Genomic DNA, 13,895 nt, shown 5'->3' with positions numbered 1-13,895 from the left:
GAGAAGCCATGGCCACATGGCACAAAGGACCCACGGGGACAGGGACCGGTATCCTGGGTCCGTCCTGCGTTTTTCTAGCCGGGTGGGGACATGGGGGCCGAGGGCACGATCCTTGTGGCCAGACAGTCATCGCTCGCTGAGCCCCAGCCCCACAGGGACAGCCACGGAGCGGGGGACGGCGGCCCCCCCACGGGGAAGGCCGCGGTCGCCGACGGCTCCAGGAGGAGGGCAGCTTCGGGTCTGTCGGGTCCTTCTGGCCGCCAGCCCGGCCTCTGCGGGGACGGCCTCCCCCGGGGCCCCACGGGCCTGCCCCTGAGGGAGCGCTGCTCGGGGGCTGTGCGGCGGCTTAGAGTGAACTGCGTGCCGTGGGCAGGCGGCAGCGGCGTCCTGCCCGGGCGGTGGTGGCAGCCCGATGCGGGCGGGTCCCGTAGAGCGCAGGGCAGGGGGCACACGCAGAGGCCCTGCGGCCGTGGGGACACTGCGACCCTGGAGCAGGAAGAGGCCGTTCTGCCTGGGGCTGAGAAAGCAAAGGGAGCGCGGGGCCTTGGCAGGGCCTCCGCTGTGAGTGTCCCGGAAGGCCCGGCGGCCGCGGGGTCTGCGGGTGGCGAGGGGCCGCCGATGAGATGGGCGGCCTGGACTTCGGAGCCTGGCAGGCGGCGCAGTTGACCCAACTCGGGCAGGAGGGGCGGCCGACAGACGCTGGGGCTCCCTGAGGACGGCTGGGGGCTGTGCCCCGGGGCCCCGTCGAGCGTCCTGCTCCACACGGGCAGTGAGCAGCGCGGGAGAGCAGCGGCCGCCCCGTGGGCGGGCGGGCGGGGCAGAGTCCGGAGCGCCGACCAGAAGCCGTGCTTCCCTCTAGAGGGCGCGCCCGGGGACGGCGAGCTGGACCTCAGCGGCATTGACGACCTGGAGATCGACAGGGTGAGCGCGCGGTCTGCCCCCGGGGCCGGCGGGGGGCGGGGCGGGGGGCGGGGCTGCGCCCTCGGGGCCTGGGGCTGCGATGCTGCCGTCAGTCCCGCCGGGACCGTGCGCCGGGCGTTGCCCGTCACGGGGACCCTGGCCCGGCGCCCCTGCCGCGCCAGACCCGCAGCCCCAGCGCCGCGGGGGGGGTGGGGCCTGTGGCCGGCGCGGCCCGGGCCGGCTCCAAGGGTGTCGCGCCGAGGCTGCCCCCGAGTTTCCGGGTTCAGCCCGCTCCCGTCTCGGGGCGGGGCGGGGTGTCCGCGCAGGCGCCCAAGGACGGGCCGTCCGTGCGGTGCGCACGCCCCCCCCTTGGTCGGGGCCGCCCCCCGCCCGCTGCACAAGTGGAAGGGGCGCTCGCGGCTGCGGCTGAGCAGGCGCTGAGTGTGACGTGTGCCCTGCCCAGTACATCCTGAATGAGGCGGAAGCCCGCGTGAAGGCCGAGCTGTGGATGCGGGAGAACGCTGAGTACCTGCGGGAACAGAGGGGTAAGTGCCGCCCCGCTCCGGCCCCGCGAGTGCGAGGCCCTTGCTGACCCAGCACTCGTCGGCCTTTCAGAGAAAGAAGCCCGGATCGCCAAGGAGAAGGAGCTGGGCGTCTACAAGGAGCAGAAGGTGGGGACCAGCCCGCCCTTTGGCTTCAGCGACTGCCCCGGGCAGGCTGTTAGCCGGCGCTGCGGCCCGCCCTGCCCCCGTGGCCTGCAAAGCCTGCTGTCTTGTCGCCCGTTTCCTCTGCTGGTTGCAGTGGGGGCTTGGCTGCCCGCGGGTGGTTGGGCCATGCCATCTGGCCAGGGGCTCCCTCAGGGGCCGTGAAGCCTGTGACCGAGCCAGAGAAGAGGCAGCCTGGTGTGCGGCAGCCGAAGAGCTGCGCTTGAGAGCCTCTCTGGGCCCGCCGGGCGCTGGGGTGCGCTTTCGGGCCGCCCGCAGCCTGGCCGGTCATCGCCCGTGGTAGGGGCTGCAGGTGAGGGCTGGTGGGCTGGAGAGGCGGCCCACGGGCTCCGGCAGGTGGCTTGCCGCTCGGCACCCGGGAGGAAGTCTGTAGACCACACCTCTCTGCTGTCGACACAGCCAGAGCGCAGGGCACTCGGCACCCCGTCTGTGGGGCCTGGAGGGGCGCCGCGTGGTGGCCTGGGGGCCCTTTGCAGGGCTGGGCCAGGCGCCCCAATGACGGCGGCGCTGCCCGGGGCCCCGTTCACTGCAGAGGGCGCAGCTGGGCCGTCGGGCGGCATCCCCCCCAGAGGGGGAGGGGGAGGAGGGCTGGGCCTTGGGCTCGCTGAGCCCCCACCTCCCTCAGCGTCCTGGGCAGTGCCAAGCAGGCGCAGGGGCGCCGCCTGGGGCCGCGGGGGCTGTAACGGGTGTGTCTCTCTCAAGCCCAAGAAGCCCTGCAAGCGCAGGGAGCCCATCCAGGCCAGCACGGCCGGGGAGGCCATCGAGAAGATGCTGGAGCAGAAGAGGATCTCCAGCAAGATCAACTACAGCGTGCTGCGGGACCTGGACAGCAAGGGCGGGGGCGGCCCGCAGAGGCCCGACCCGCGGCCCGCGGACAGGGCCGGCGCCAGGAAGCTGCCTCGGAGGAAGAAGCCGGCCGGCAGGAGCGGGGCTGACCCCGTGACCGGTGTGGGGAAAAGGTATCGTGCCGCGCGGGCAGGCTGGGGACCACGCTGGTGGCACCCACTGCCCAGGAGGTCAGGGGCCCACAGGGGAGCGGCTCGGTCACCTGAGCCCCTCCAGGTCCCAGTGTGTGGCTGCCATGTGTACCCTGCCTGGCCCCCACTCTCGCCTCCCCTGCCAGCCCTGGGATGTGTGGGGTCCCTGGGCGTGCAGGGGAGCCTGCCTCCCCTCAGCTGGGGCCCCCCGTGCCCCTGGGGTGGGTCGACAGCGCTGAGGAGCTCTGGTGTCTCCCCCTCGGTCCCTTGAGGTGACAATGGGGAAAGGCGCCCCGGCTGAGCGAGAGCAGGCCTGGTGGAAGGGGTGCTGTCAGCAGGAGTCAGGGCACCCCTGCTGGGGGCCGAGGGCGGGTGGAGGGGCGACCAGGGCTGTTGGGGAGGAGGGGGCAGACGGCCCCAGAGCGCTCCCCGCCCGGCCCCCTGCCCCGGTTCTGCCCCTCGTCTCACTCCTCCCTCCTGTGATTCCTGCAGGTTGAGGCCAATGGTGTCCACACAGCCAGCTAAGAAGGCAGCCGTGGCAGAGGTGCGTGTGGGCACAGCGGGGGCAGGAGCACCAGCCGCACTGCTCTGCCTGGGTGGGGGCACCCCGAGGCCCAAGGCACCGGGGGAGAAGGCCCTGGGCGTGGGCCTGGGGCCCGAAAGCCTAAGCCCTGCTCCCCGGCCTGCAGGGTGGTCTCCCCCAGGCCAGCTCCCAGGCCATGCGGACGGTCTCTGGGGAGCAAGGCCACAGTCCCGGGTCCAGCCCGGCCGCGCTGGCCTCCCCCGCCTGGGAGGCGGCCTTGCTGGGGGCCGGCCCCCCGGGCAGGGCTCGGGTCCTCCCTCCTCACCCTCAGGGCTCCGGTCCGGCCCAGGAGACGCGCGGAGAAGCAGTGAGGGCTCGGGAGTGGGGGGGGCCAGGGAGCCCCGCTCAGCGCTGCCCCAGAGCCGGCCCCTCTCTCGCAGGCCCTGCTCCCGGGTGCCCCGGCCCCTGAGCCCGTGCAGCCCTCGGCGGTGGTGGTGGAGAGCGGGCCGGTGTCCTCCCCGCCCGAGGAGGACGCCGAGGAGGAGGAGCCGGACGAGGAGGACGGCGAGCCCTGCGTCAGCGCCCTGCAGATGATGGGCGGCAGCGGTGAGGCCCGCGGGAGGGCAGGGTGGGGGCTCCCAGGGGGAGGGGGCCGGTGTCCGTCTCCCCGGGAGCCCCTGCCCAGCTGCCCCGACAGCCCCCGCTGAGGCCCGTGGGCCCAAAGCCCAGCCTGTTTCACCCCGGGAGGAAACCGGAAGGAAGACGCTGCATGGAGTGGCCACGGGCACGCGGGGCCCTCGGTGTGCCAGGCCCTCCCCCCGGGGGGACCAGGGGTGCGGGGCAGGCTGGCAGGGCCCCCACGAGCAGTTTCCACTCCCGGTGCCGGGCGGCGCCCACGGGCGCATGGCCAGAAGCCCGAGGGCCTGTGGAGACCACGGGCCAGTCCCCACCCCTGGGGGACCCTCCGGGGGGCAGGGGCCGGGTGCTTGGGTGCTCTGACCGCACAGCCCCCTCGGCAGCCGCGACGGCCGTCTGTGGCTTGCAGGTTACGGCTGTGACGGGGACGATGACGACGGCTACTGAGGCCTGCGCCCGCGGTGGAGTCTTCGCGGGCGACCCGGCCGGCCCCTGCGAGATGCGACGGGGCCTCTGGGGCCCAGGGCCGCAGGTGTGGGCGTGGAAACTCTTGTGACGAGAGGGTGCGGCCCTGCCTGCGCCGCAGCCCCCATCCCGCGGCCTCATGCGGGGTCGGCGGCACGTTGCCGCTTCAAGCAGCGTCAGGCGTGTTTCTGTGCGGCACGGAGGCCGGACCGGCGCCTGCACGGGCTGGTCAGACACGGGCGTGGTCCAAGGACCCGCTGCAGGCGCAGCTGTGACGGGAGGCCCGGCTCCCACGCCAGTGAGCGGAGGCTGGGCGGGCGCCAGGACGCTGCCCCCGCCCCTCGTGGCACTGGGCGCCGCACCCCGCCGCCCTCGCGGCCGCTGAGGGGCACTGTGTCCGGTCGTCCCCCTGCCAGTCTGCAGCTGGTGTTGGACCTCCAGCGGCTGCCGTCCTCGGCCAGGTTGGCCTCCCTCCCGCCGCTTCTGTCCTGGGGCCAGGCAGAGCTGCGCCCGTGAGCCCGGGGGCCTGAGCTGGGAGAGTGGCGGCCACCACGTCTGCGCTGGTGTCCGGCTGGGCATCCCGGAGGGAAGGCCGGCAGGGTCCTGAGCCTGGCCGTCCTATGACAGAGGGTTCCTGTGGCCCCATACCCTGACGGTGGCCAGGCCTCGCCATGGGGCAGCCCGGAGGCCGCTGTCAGGGTCTTGGCCGGGGCATCGCTGCTCCGGACGTGCTCTCCAGGGCCAGGCCTCGGCCCTCCCCCAACGCCCTCAGGAGAGGATGCGCGCGCAGCAGGTCACCCCCGCTCCTGCCAGGCCCAGCGCTTGTCCCCTGGGGTGGAGTCTGCAGGGTGGGACGTGCAGGCCGTGGGCCTGCGCCCCTCTGGGGCCCGCACGCTGGGCCCCCGGGAGGCAGGTGGGGCTGGGTTCCAGGGACAGGAAGATGTTAGTCGAGCAGAAACCCACTGAGGCTCTCGTCTGTGCTTCCACGTGTGGCTTTGTGTCGTCCTCCAGAGGGACGTGGCCCCAGGAGCCTGGAGGGGCAGGTGGGGCTGGAGGACCCCCGTGGGCAGGTGGGGCTGGAGGACCCCCGTGGGCAGGGGCTTCAGAGCAGGCAGCGTAGCCAGGCAGCGCGGCTGAAGCAGGAGCCCCACGCCAGGTGGGGGACAGCTGTGCCCCAGGGCCTGGGACGAGGAGGCCAGGAGTGCCCTGCGCAGGGTCCCCGAGCAGCCAGCCTGCAGGGGTGCTGTGCCCTGCGCTTCTGTGGTGGGCAGCCGGCAGGGTGCCAGCGGGCTGTGGGTGGTGCCTGTGTGTGGGTCAGCACCCCCACGCCTGTTGGCCCGATGGGCCCCCGCACCCTCCTCTGCCCTCAGTGGCAGGCCCCTCCCACCCCCGGTGACCTGTTCTGTCGGGGTCGGGGGGGATGTCGACCCCAAAGGCAGGCCCTTCCCACTGCTGGCTCAGAAGAGGTGCAGGGGTGGCGCCTCACTGGGGGGGCTCATCCAAGCCTCTCTCCAGGGGCTGGCACAGGATGCCCCCCTCGGGCCCCAGGGCCTCCCTGCTCCCCCCACCCCTTGCTGAGCAGAGCCTCTGGGCATCTCGGGCCGAGGTTGGAGCAGGTGCTAGGGTAGCTCCGGGGCTTCCTCGCTGAGGCCAGAGAGGCAAAGGAGCTCGAGGGACAGCCCCAGGCCACCCAGCGGGGCCCACACGCCGACAGCTCCCGCTGCCTGTGGCTCCGCTGCAGGCCCCGGGGTTAGTCGGGCCTCCCAGCAGACCCCAGGCACCCAGCGCTGCGGGGGCCTCCGAGGACCAAGGCCCACCGACACCTCTGCCCCTCAGAGCCCCGCCTGAGCCCCCGCCGAGCCCTGCCCGCCTGCTGTCAGGTCACGGGCCACACCGCCTCCCTGTCCCGGCTTCCCTGGACCAGGCCTCCTCTCACCCCACCCCCCGGGCCCCCGCGGAGGCGGAGGCCCTGGCGCAGCAGCCCACCCCCCCTTTGGGCACCCCCACCTCGCTCCCTGGTGCTGTTGGGTGGGCGAAGGCTGGGCCAGGCTGGGTCCAGACGAGCTCTCAGGATCAGCTGGGCCTGCTGCCCACTCAACTCGGGCCCCGGGGCGGGGGCCATGTGGAGGGGGGGCCTCCTTCCGGCTGCGGCAGCAGAGGGAGGCCCCAGGGCCACAGCGGGACAAACTCAGGGACTCACACTGCGGCCACCTGCGGGCGCGCAGTGGGGACGGGGTCCCTGGGGATCTGCTCCTGGGGGCCCCTCATGGTGACTGGGCCGCATTGCCCGTGTGTGGGAGAGCCGGTACACGGTCTGCGCGGCCCTGCCTGGGCCACTGGCCTGCCCCCTGGTGGCCACCGCTGCCCAGTTTCAAGACTGACCTCTGCCCAGGCTGGTCCTAACCAGTCTTCCTGTCCTGAGGCCCCCAGAGGGGTCTCCTGCCCCCAGGGACACCCCACTCCCTGAATAATAAAAAGCACAACCCACAGAACCGTGGGCACGTGCGAGACCTTGGACTGAGTCTGGGGACTTTGTTTTCATGAAGGCCCCTAACGTGGTCCTATCGCCACACAGCTGTGCCCTGGCCGCTGCGCCGCAGGACCACACCCCATGTGGGCTCACCCGCTCACTGTCCTTGTCCTTGGCGCGCACGCCTCCACCCTTCCTGCGTCTCAGGACCCCCCGGCACGGTAAGGCAGTGGCGCCTCGTGTGGGGAGACACTGCAGGACCGGCCCCAGGTCCCAGCAGCCAGGCCAGCGAGCCTGCTGGGGACCCAGCCATGTCAGGACATGCGGAGTCTGGCACACAGGAGGCACCCTGGCCCCTCGGGACACCGAGAGGGTCTGGTCGGTTCCCAGGGTGGGCCTCTGGGTCGGCCCCAGGCGTTGCTGCCCAGTGTCCATGCTGTGGGGGGGACGTGCCTGCGTGTGGCCCACTGCGCCTACGTGCCTGGAGGGTTGGCCAGTTCCTGGGGAGGCCTGGGTCCCTGCCAGGCTGGCCCGGGGTGGGGGCTGGGGTCCTGGCCAGGGCAGAGGGCAGGCTCTTCATGGCTTTGCTGCCGGGAGAGGGACCAGGCTCAGGAAGCCATTGTCCCCACACAATGGGCCCTCGGGGACCTGTTAGGGCAGGGGCCCCAGGCTGGTGGCACTTGGCCCCGAACCTGACCTCTGCCCTGACCCTGGACCTCATCCCGGCCTTGACCCTGATGCTGATGCTGCCCCCAGCGTCCTTGGAAGGCCACCCCTAGCGACGGGCCCGCCTGGTGATGCTCCCGTGTGCGGGGGGTGCTCGGGGTGGGGGGCCTGAAGCCCCGCGGGCCTGTGGGCAGGCTGTGCCGACTCCACAGCTGGGCTGAGGTCCCGGCGGGAGGCTGCGGGCTGGCGAGGGGCAGTTCCAGACGCGCGGGGACGTGCGCCCGTGGCGGTGAGGGGCCTTTCCCTGGCCGGGCTGAGGAACCAGTCCCCACTCGAGGTCTCAGTGAGTCAGGGCATTGTCTGCAGGGTGCCCGCCTGGGTGGCGCCTGGGAAAAGGACCGCCGGCCCGGCGCAGGGGGCGGCTGCCAAAGGCCCCTCCCCACCTCCGTACCCCAGGCCTCAGCAACAGGGCGGAGCTGAGCAGCAGCTGGGGGTGCCCCGGGGGTCGGCCCAGGCCAGCCGCGGGCAGCGCCTGGCCGCGGGCTGCTGCTGGGTCGGGGCAGGGCAGCCCATGGGCACGTGCGCGCACCTACGCACACGCCTGGCGACGCGCACGCACGTCCTACTGGGGACGGGCACGTGGTGAAGGCGCCCTGACTCCCACCCCCACCAAAGCCCTTTCCCAGACTGTCCCCTGCGCCCCACGGAGGGCCGCGGAAAGCCCGTGTCCCCGTTCACCGGCTCCCGGCAGGGCCCACAGCGGGGCGGCTGGCCTGGCGGAAGGAGCCCTGCGGGTGGCCCGGGTGAGCGGCGGCGGGGCGGGAAGCCGTCGGGGTCGAGCGGTGGGCCCGGGGACTGCGTTCGGGTCCCTGGGGGGCGGTGCAGTGGGTGCTGGGCAGCAGGCAAAGAGCTGGGAAGGACGAGGACACCCAAGGTGCACACGCGGCCCTCCGGCCCCTGCAGCCCCGGCCGGGGCTGCTCTCCACAGACCTCCAGGCCGCCCTCTCTGGCGTGGGGTCTCTGCGGGCAGGGGAGGAGCGTGGTGGTCACACAGCCTAGGACACAGGGCCTGGGGAATGCGCATGCGCGCGGGGGCGCCGCCACGCCAAGCGCCTGTTCCAGCCCTGCAGGCTCCTCGAGTGCGGGAGGCACTCGGCCCCGCCAGCAGGCGGCGCTGCAGGACGCCCAGGTAGGCAGAGGGGCCGCAGCCTCACACGAGACGCCTGCAGGGTCTGCGAGAAGCTCCCTCCAGCGAGGAGGCAGTTCTTTGGGAAGGAACCCCACAGACTGCTGATTCCTTTGCCGTTCACACCTGCCTCTGAGGGGGGCGGGGGGCAGGGCCTGCGCGGGCTTCAGTCCCCTCTCCAGCTCCCCAAGGTGTCCCAGGCACACTGGGCGATGGGTGGGGGTGGGTTCTGCCAGCGGCAGCAGACTGGGTTACAACTAAGGGTCCCGTAAAGCTCAGAGGCTAGTTCAGGGGGATGGGGATGTCCCTCCGAGGCCCCAGGGTGGGAGGGGCAGACCGGGAGACTTCCTGGAGGAGGGGTCCACACTGGGTCCCAAAGGAGGGCTGGTCAGGGCTCACTGGGGCGCAGAAGAGGCAAGCGGGCCTGGTGACAGGGTGCGCGAGGCAGGAGGCAGGGCCTCGGGGTGGAGGGGCAGGGTGCCCACAGGGCAGGGTGCTGTGCTCGTGTGCGGGTCCCCCCGAGCTTGTGGTGGGGAGCAGGCACGCGGCAGGAGCCGGGGTCGGGGGGCGGCGTGCTCAGCTGTGCTGGGCCTCGGCCCTGCTGCCTGGGGATGAGGAGGTGCTGGTGGGTGGGGAAAGGGGGGAGGGCGGGGCTGGGGGCCCCACCGGGGCTCCTGGGACAAAGAGCAGCCAGCCGGGGGCAGGCTGGGGGGGGGGGGGGGCAGGAGCTGGTCGGACGTCCCCAGGGTGGGCTCCCGGTGAGTGGCTGCGGACGACGAGTTCAGAGTCAGAAGCCGCCGGCCTCCCACGTCCTGCTGCCCGAAAGCAGGTCAGTGCTGGGCAGCGGCCTGGGGGGCCGGGTCTTGCCTGGCTGCGCCCAGGGCGGGGACGCTGTGACGTCCAGGTGGGCCGGGGAGCCCCAGGTGGCCGCTGGCAGGGAGGGCAGCGGCGACGCCGAGGCGGAGTGGAGCGAGCGGGGCCGATAGGCCAGGGTGGGCGTGTGCCCGTCCGAGGGGCTTCTGGTGGCGCCCGCCTGCCCGGCCCTCCGACGGGTCGCGGTTTCCCAGGCGGTGCAGGGCTCGCAGCTCCTCGCGGGAGGCGCGGGAAGGCCCCTGGCCGCCTGGCTGCCTGGAGGGCGTGGCCCCAGGCCGCCGAGCAGCAGCCCGGACAGCCTTGCTGAGGCCCCCCGGCTGGCGCGGGCAGTCCCGAGGGACCCCGGCACCCTGCTGTGTCCGAGGCCGCCGCCCGAGTGGCTCCTGCACGGCACCCGTCACCCCTCGCAGCCCGTGGGACGTCGGCAGGGAGGCGCCTCCTGTGGCCGCCAGGGGCCACCTTCTCCATCGCAGTGGAGGGGCGGACAGGCCTGCGGGGGCAGGTGTTGGCGCAGCCCCCTGTCCTGGTGGAGGCCTTGCTCAGAGTCCGGCGCGCCCTCCGGCCACGGCTGTCCCCCTGCCTTCGGGGCTCTGTCCTGCGCACACCTGGGCTGGGTCAGGGTCCTCCCTCCTGCTGGTTTGCCTCCTCTCCCCTCCTCCCCTGAGAAAGGTGACACAGGAGTCACCTCCTCCAAGAAGCCCTCCTTGCCTGCCACCTCTCCCCGGCCGGGTCTGAGCTCTCTCCAGGACCCTGCAGCCTGGGAGGGTCTCTCTGTCCTGACTTTGACCTCCCTGTATCATCCCCGTCCTGGGGGCCTGACCATGGCAGGGCATGGGGGCTGGTGGACGCAGGGCCAGAAATGCGGGCACAGCTAGACGGAAGCAGGAGGCTGCTGTGGGTCCGAGCTCCTGGGTCCTCCCCAGACCCCTGCCCTGCCCAGGCCACCTCACCCTGCCCAGGAAGACAGCCTGCCTCAGTTCCCCCAAACCTGTAGGCCTTGGCCCTCTCAGCCCCGCCCCCTGTGGCTTCCTAACCCAGGGCGGCCGGTCTCCTTCCGGAAGGTGCTGGGGCCCACCCCCAACACACGCACACTGGCCACTCGCCCCGGCTGGAGACGTGCATCTGCCTCACAGAGCCTCCAGCTCAGGGTGCGGGCGAGGGCGCCCCGGGGCCCTGAGCCGGCGCGGAGCCCACTGCCCTCGGCTGCCCGCCCACTGCTCCCCTGCAGCTCTCGGCCCGGGCGCCCCGTGCCAGGGGCCGCAGGAGGGGCGGTCCCCAAGAAATAGGGCCCTGAGTGGCCCCCCGGGAGGCTTCCTGGGACCCTGCCCTGACCCTCTCCCACCCCCGCAGGCGTGAGGACCAGGCTGCCGGTCACCCGCCCCCGGCACAGCCAGCCTCCCGCGACCCTCGCAGGCAGCCCTGCGCGGGGCTGGCAGGGCGGCCCCCCGGGGCTGTCTTTTTGCCCGAACGAGGTGAGGGAGGCACAGTGAGGCGCCTGCGCGTCCCAGCTGCAGGACTTCGACGCTCTTTGGGGGAGACAGCGAAGGACCCGCGCTCCCAACGCGGGCCTCGTCCGTGGCGCAGGGGCCAAGCGGTTGGCCGGGGACCGACCCCGCGCCACGTGCACGGCCAGGGGGCGGGGCCACGCGCGGCCGGGGGCGGGTTACCGCGCGAGGCGGATGGGCCCCCCCCCCGCCCCCCCTCCGGCCCCCGGCCCCGGCGGGCCCCCGTGGGCCGCCAGCTGCGGGCCGGGGCTGTGCCAGCCTCCCGGTCCGGCTGCGGGTCCCTGGCCAGGGGAGCCCACGGTGGCCAGGCGCCGCGGAGCTGGGCCTTATCAGCGCGGGCAGCTGGCGGCCTGTCCGTGCGCGAGCGCCCCGGCCCAATTCAATGGCCATTGTCCGCCGGCCTCTTTGTTCAGGAGGCGGCCACTTCCTGCGGGGCCGGGCTGGGACGGGCGGGCGGAAACGCTCCAGGCCGAGGCCTGGACACTGAAGCCGCCGCGGCCTGGGGTCAGAGGCGACGGCCACCACCCCGGGGCGCCCTCCGCTGAGGGCCGGACAGGGAGCGAAGCCGGGTCAGCTCAGCCCTTCCTTGCGCCTGGGGGTCAGTGCAGAGTGGCCGCTCGGGCCGTGCCCGCTGCGGGGGCTCCGTGGCGGGGTCCCCCAGTCGGCCCTCTACCCCCATCCCTGGTGGGGGCGACAGGCTCCCGGAGGTTGACCACGGCATCGGGCCGGACTCACGATCCAGGGGATGGAAACCCAGCTCCCGCCGTCCCCTCCTGCGGCAGGAGGGGCCCCGCAGGACGGCAGGCTGGGGTGCCGGGCACCGGCCGCAGGTGCTCCCTGGCCCGGGCCCGGTCTCCTGTCCAGCCTTCCCTGGGCTGGCCCTGCCTTGCGGTCCTGCCCTCCACGGCCGGGCTGTCTCCTTGGGGCCCTCGCCAAGCCCCCCATCCCTCATCCCCTGCCCCCGCTCAGCTCGCCCTCCGGCTGATGGGGCCTCCGGCTCGTCCTCACGCCCAGTCGGGAGCGAGTGGGGGATGGGAGCCCCCCCCACCGCGTGCTCAGCTTCGCAGCTCCCTGCGCCCAGTGTGGCGTGGACGTGGGCCAGGCCCCCGCCTGCCCCCTCCCCGGTGCCTGAGAGTCCGCAGCAGTTCCTGGCCTGCGGCGCCCCCCCCGGACTCCCTCCAGCTCCTTCCAGACAGCACACGGGGTCAGGCCTCCGTGGGGAGCTGGCGGAGAAGGGCTTGGGAAGGCTGGGGGAGCACCGCAGGGAGGGCCGGGCACCCCGGAAATCCAGCGCTGCAGGGGCTGCGGCCCGTGGCCGGGGAGTGAGGGGAGAGCGGTGCCCAGACCGCACGGCGGGGCTGCTGGCTGTGACCCCTCTGCTCCGTAGCCGGAGCTCTGGGCGCGGGGGGTGCGGACGAAACAGGGTGTCCGGTGGAGCCCCTAGCGCAGCACCGGGGCGTGGGCAGCCCTTCAGAAAGCGCAGCGGGTGTTTATAGACGGGCCTGACCCTCTACCCCCTGGCGGGGGGCAGGCGTCCTGCGGCCTTGGCCTGAGAATCTGGAGGTCAGAAGGTCAAGGAGAGGTTCTGAGGGCCGGACCTTGAGCCCAGAAGAGGCGCCAAGTGGGGACTAGGTGGAGAAAAGCCTTCCCACATGTTCCACAAAAATGTGTGAAGAATCGGGGACCCCTGCCCTGGGAAAGGGGGCCGGGGGCTGGCGGGGAGGGGGCGGCCGTGCTCCGGGACCCCGTGGCCCCGTCCTGGCCGGGGCGGCTGGGGTGCCGAGGCCTCGGCGCCGGTGCCCGCGGGTCCCGAGGGCAGTGGCCGGCCGCCGCGGGGCGGGCCGCGTTCGTTCGCAGGACGTCTGAGCAGAGGCTGGCCATGTGACCGCACGGGCCGCCCCCGGCTGGAGTCAGGGAGGCCCCAGGTGCGGGGCCTCGGCCGCCCTGAGCGGGCAGGTTGCCACCGCCCTCTCCGCACTGTGTGGCCACCACGGGAAGGCAGGGCGGGAGGAGGGTTACCAGGGGTGAGACCCCAGAGCAGCGGGCAGGGGCGGTCTGGCCGTGGCGCGGTGCTGGGGTCGGGGGAGCAGACGTCTCCGCCGCGGGCAGAGGGGTGGTCAGCCGGGGCCGCGTCCAGGAGAGACCACGGGTGAGTGGCTGAAGGGAGGGACAGTGGGCCAGGGGAGGAGGCCGGCTGCCGGGGGCCACGTGACTCCCCACCCCAGGGTGAATCCACTGCAGGTGTGACGTAGGGCGGCTGGCCGGCCGGCTGTGTGCCCTGGAGGCTGAGGGGTTCTCAGAAGCGGCTGGGAGGAGGTGAAGAGCCAGCAGGCAGAGGTGGAGGGAGAAGGTCAGCGTCCTCGTCCACGTCCCCGACGGGGGGCTCAGCGTCAGCCTGGGCCCTGCGGCCTTCTCTCCCACGCCCGACGGTGGGGGCCGGGGGTCAAATCTCCCCCACTGAGGCCTCACCCTCACACCTCTTCCCAGAAGGAAAAGACCCCAGGGGCACCCTCAGGACCCTCCTGCTACCACCAGGGCAAGTCCCCACCCCCAAGGAGGTCAGATGTCCCCAGGGCTCTGGGTCTGACCACCTGGGCCATTTGTGACGCACGCCACCCAGGAACCGCCTGCGGTCACCGGCCCCGTCTGACGCGGTGCCCTGCATGGCGGTGCTGGTAGGCGGCGCCGCTCAGCCTCCCCACACCTCGGGAGGCGCCCCGGCCAGCGCCCCCGGAAGTGGAAGGAGACCCAGGCAGTGCGTCTACCCGCCTTGAGCCTATTCCCTTCTGCCCGGCACCCACGGCTCCCTCAGCCCAGCCCCTGGGTGTTCAAGCCACGGCTATGCCCTCCCTGACCCCCGGGGAGCAGAGACCCCGCTCCCAGCCCTGTGGCTCTGGCTGCTTGTGCGGCTCAGGCCCTTCGCGCGCGCGGGCTCAGGGCAGGGCTGACGGCCGCGCCTGCGGGGGGCC

At 73.3% G+C, this 13,895-nt stretch overlaps 1 protein-coding gene across 2 annotated transcripts in view; it reads left to right on the top strand.

Annotated features, from left to right (window-relative positions):
• BRF1 (BRF1 RNA polymerase III transcription initiation factor subunit) overlaps positions 1–4,587 on the top strand; it is a 34,510-nt gene extending 29,923 nt beyond the window's left edge. For both annotated transcript variants that reach the window (XM_054567783.1, XM_054567784.1), the window contains 7 exons: positions 860–921; positions 1,364–1,445; positions 1,516–1,571; positions 2,328–2,584; positions 3,095–3,146; positions 3,566–3,731; positions 4,171–4,587. In XM_054567783.1, the coding sequence (XP_054423758.1) occupies positions 860–921; positions 1,364–1,445; positions 1,516–1,571; positions 2,328–2,584; positions 3,095–3,146; positions 3,566–3,731; positions 4,171–4,208 (713 nt within the window). In that variant the 3' untranslated portion in view covers positions 4,209–4,587. The remainder of the gene's footprint in view (positions 1–859; positions 922–1,363; positions 1,446–1,515; positions 1,572–2,327; positions 2,585–3,094; positions 3,147–3,565; positions 3,732–4,170) is intronic.
• Positions 4,588–13,895: the final 9,308 nt, after the last annotated feature.

The sequence above is a fragment of the Pteronotus mesoamericanus genome, unplaced genomic scaffold (genome assembly GCF_021234165.1).
Source record: "Pteronotus mesoamericanus isolate MK-2021 breed Mesoamerican mustached bat unplaced genomic scaffold, CSHL_Meso_final contig_192, whole genome shotgun sequence".
In the NCBI taxonomy this organism is placed as follows: Eukaryota; Metazoa; Chordata; class Mammalia; order Chiroptera; family Mormoopidae; genus Pteronotus; species Pteronotus mesoamericanus.
Note: the sequence above shows the minus strand (reverse complement) of the source record. Positions and strands in the feature narration are given on the sequence as shown.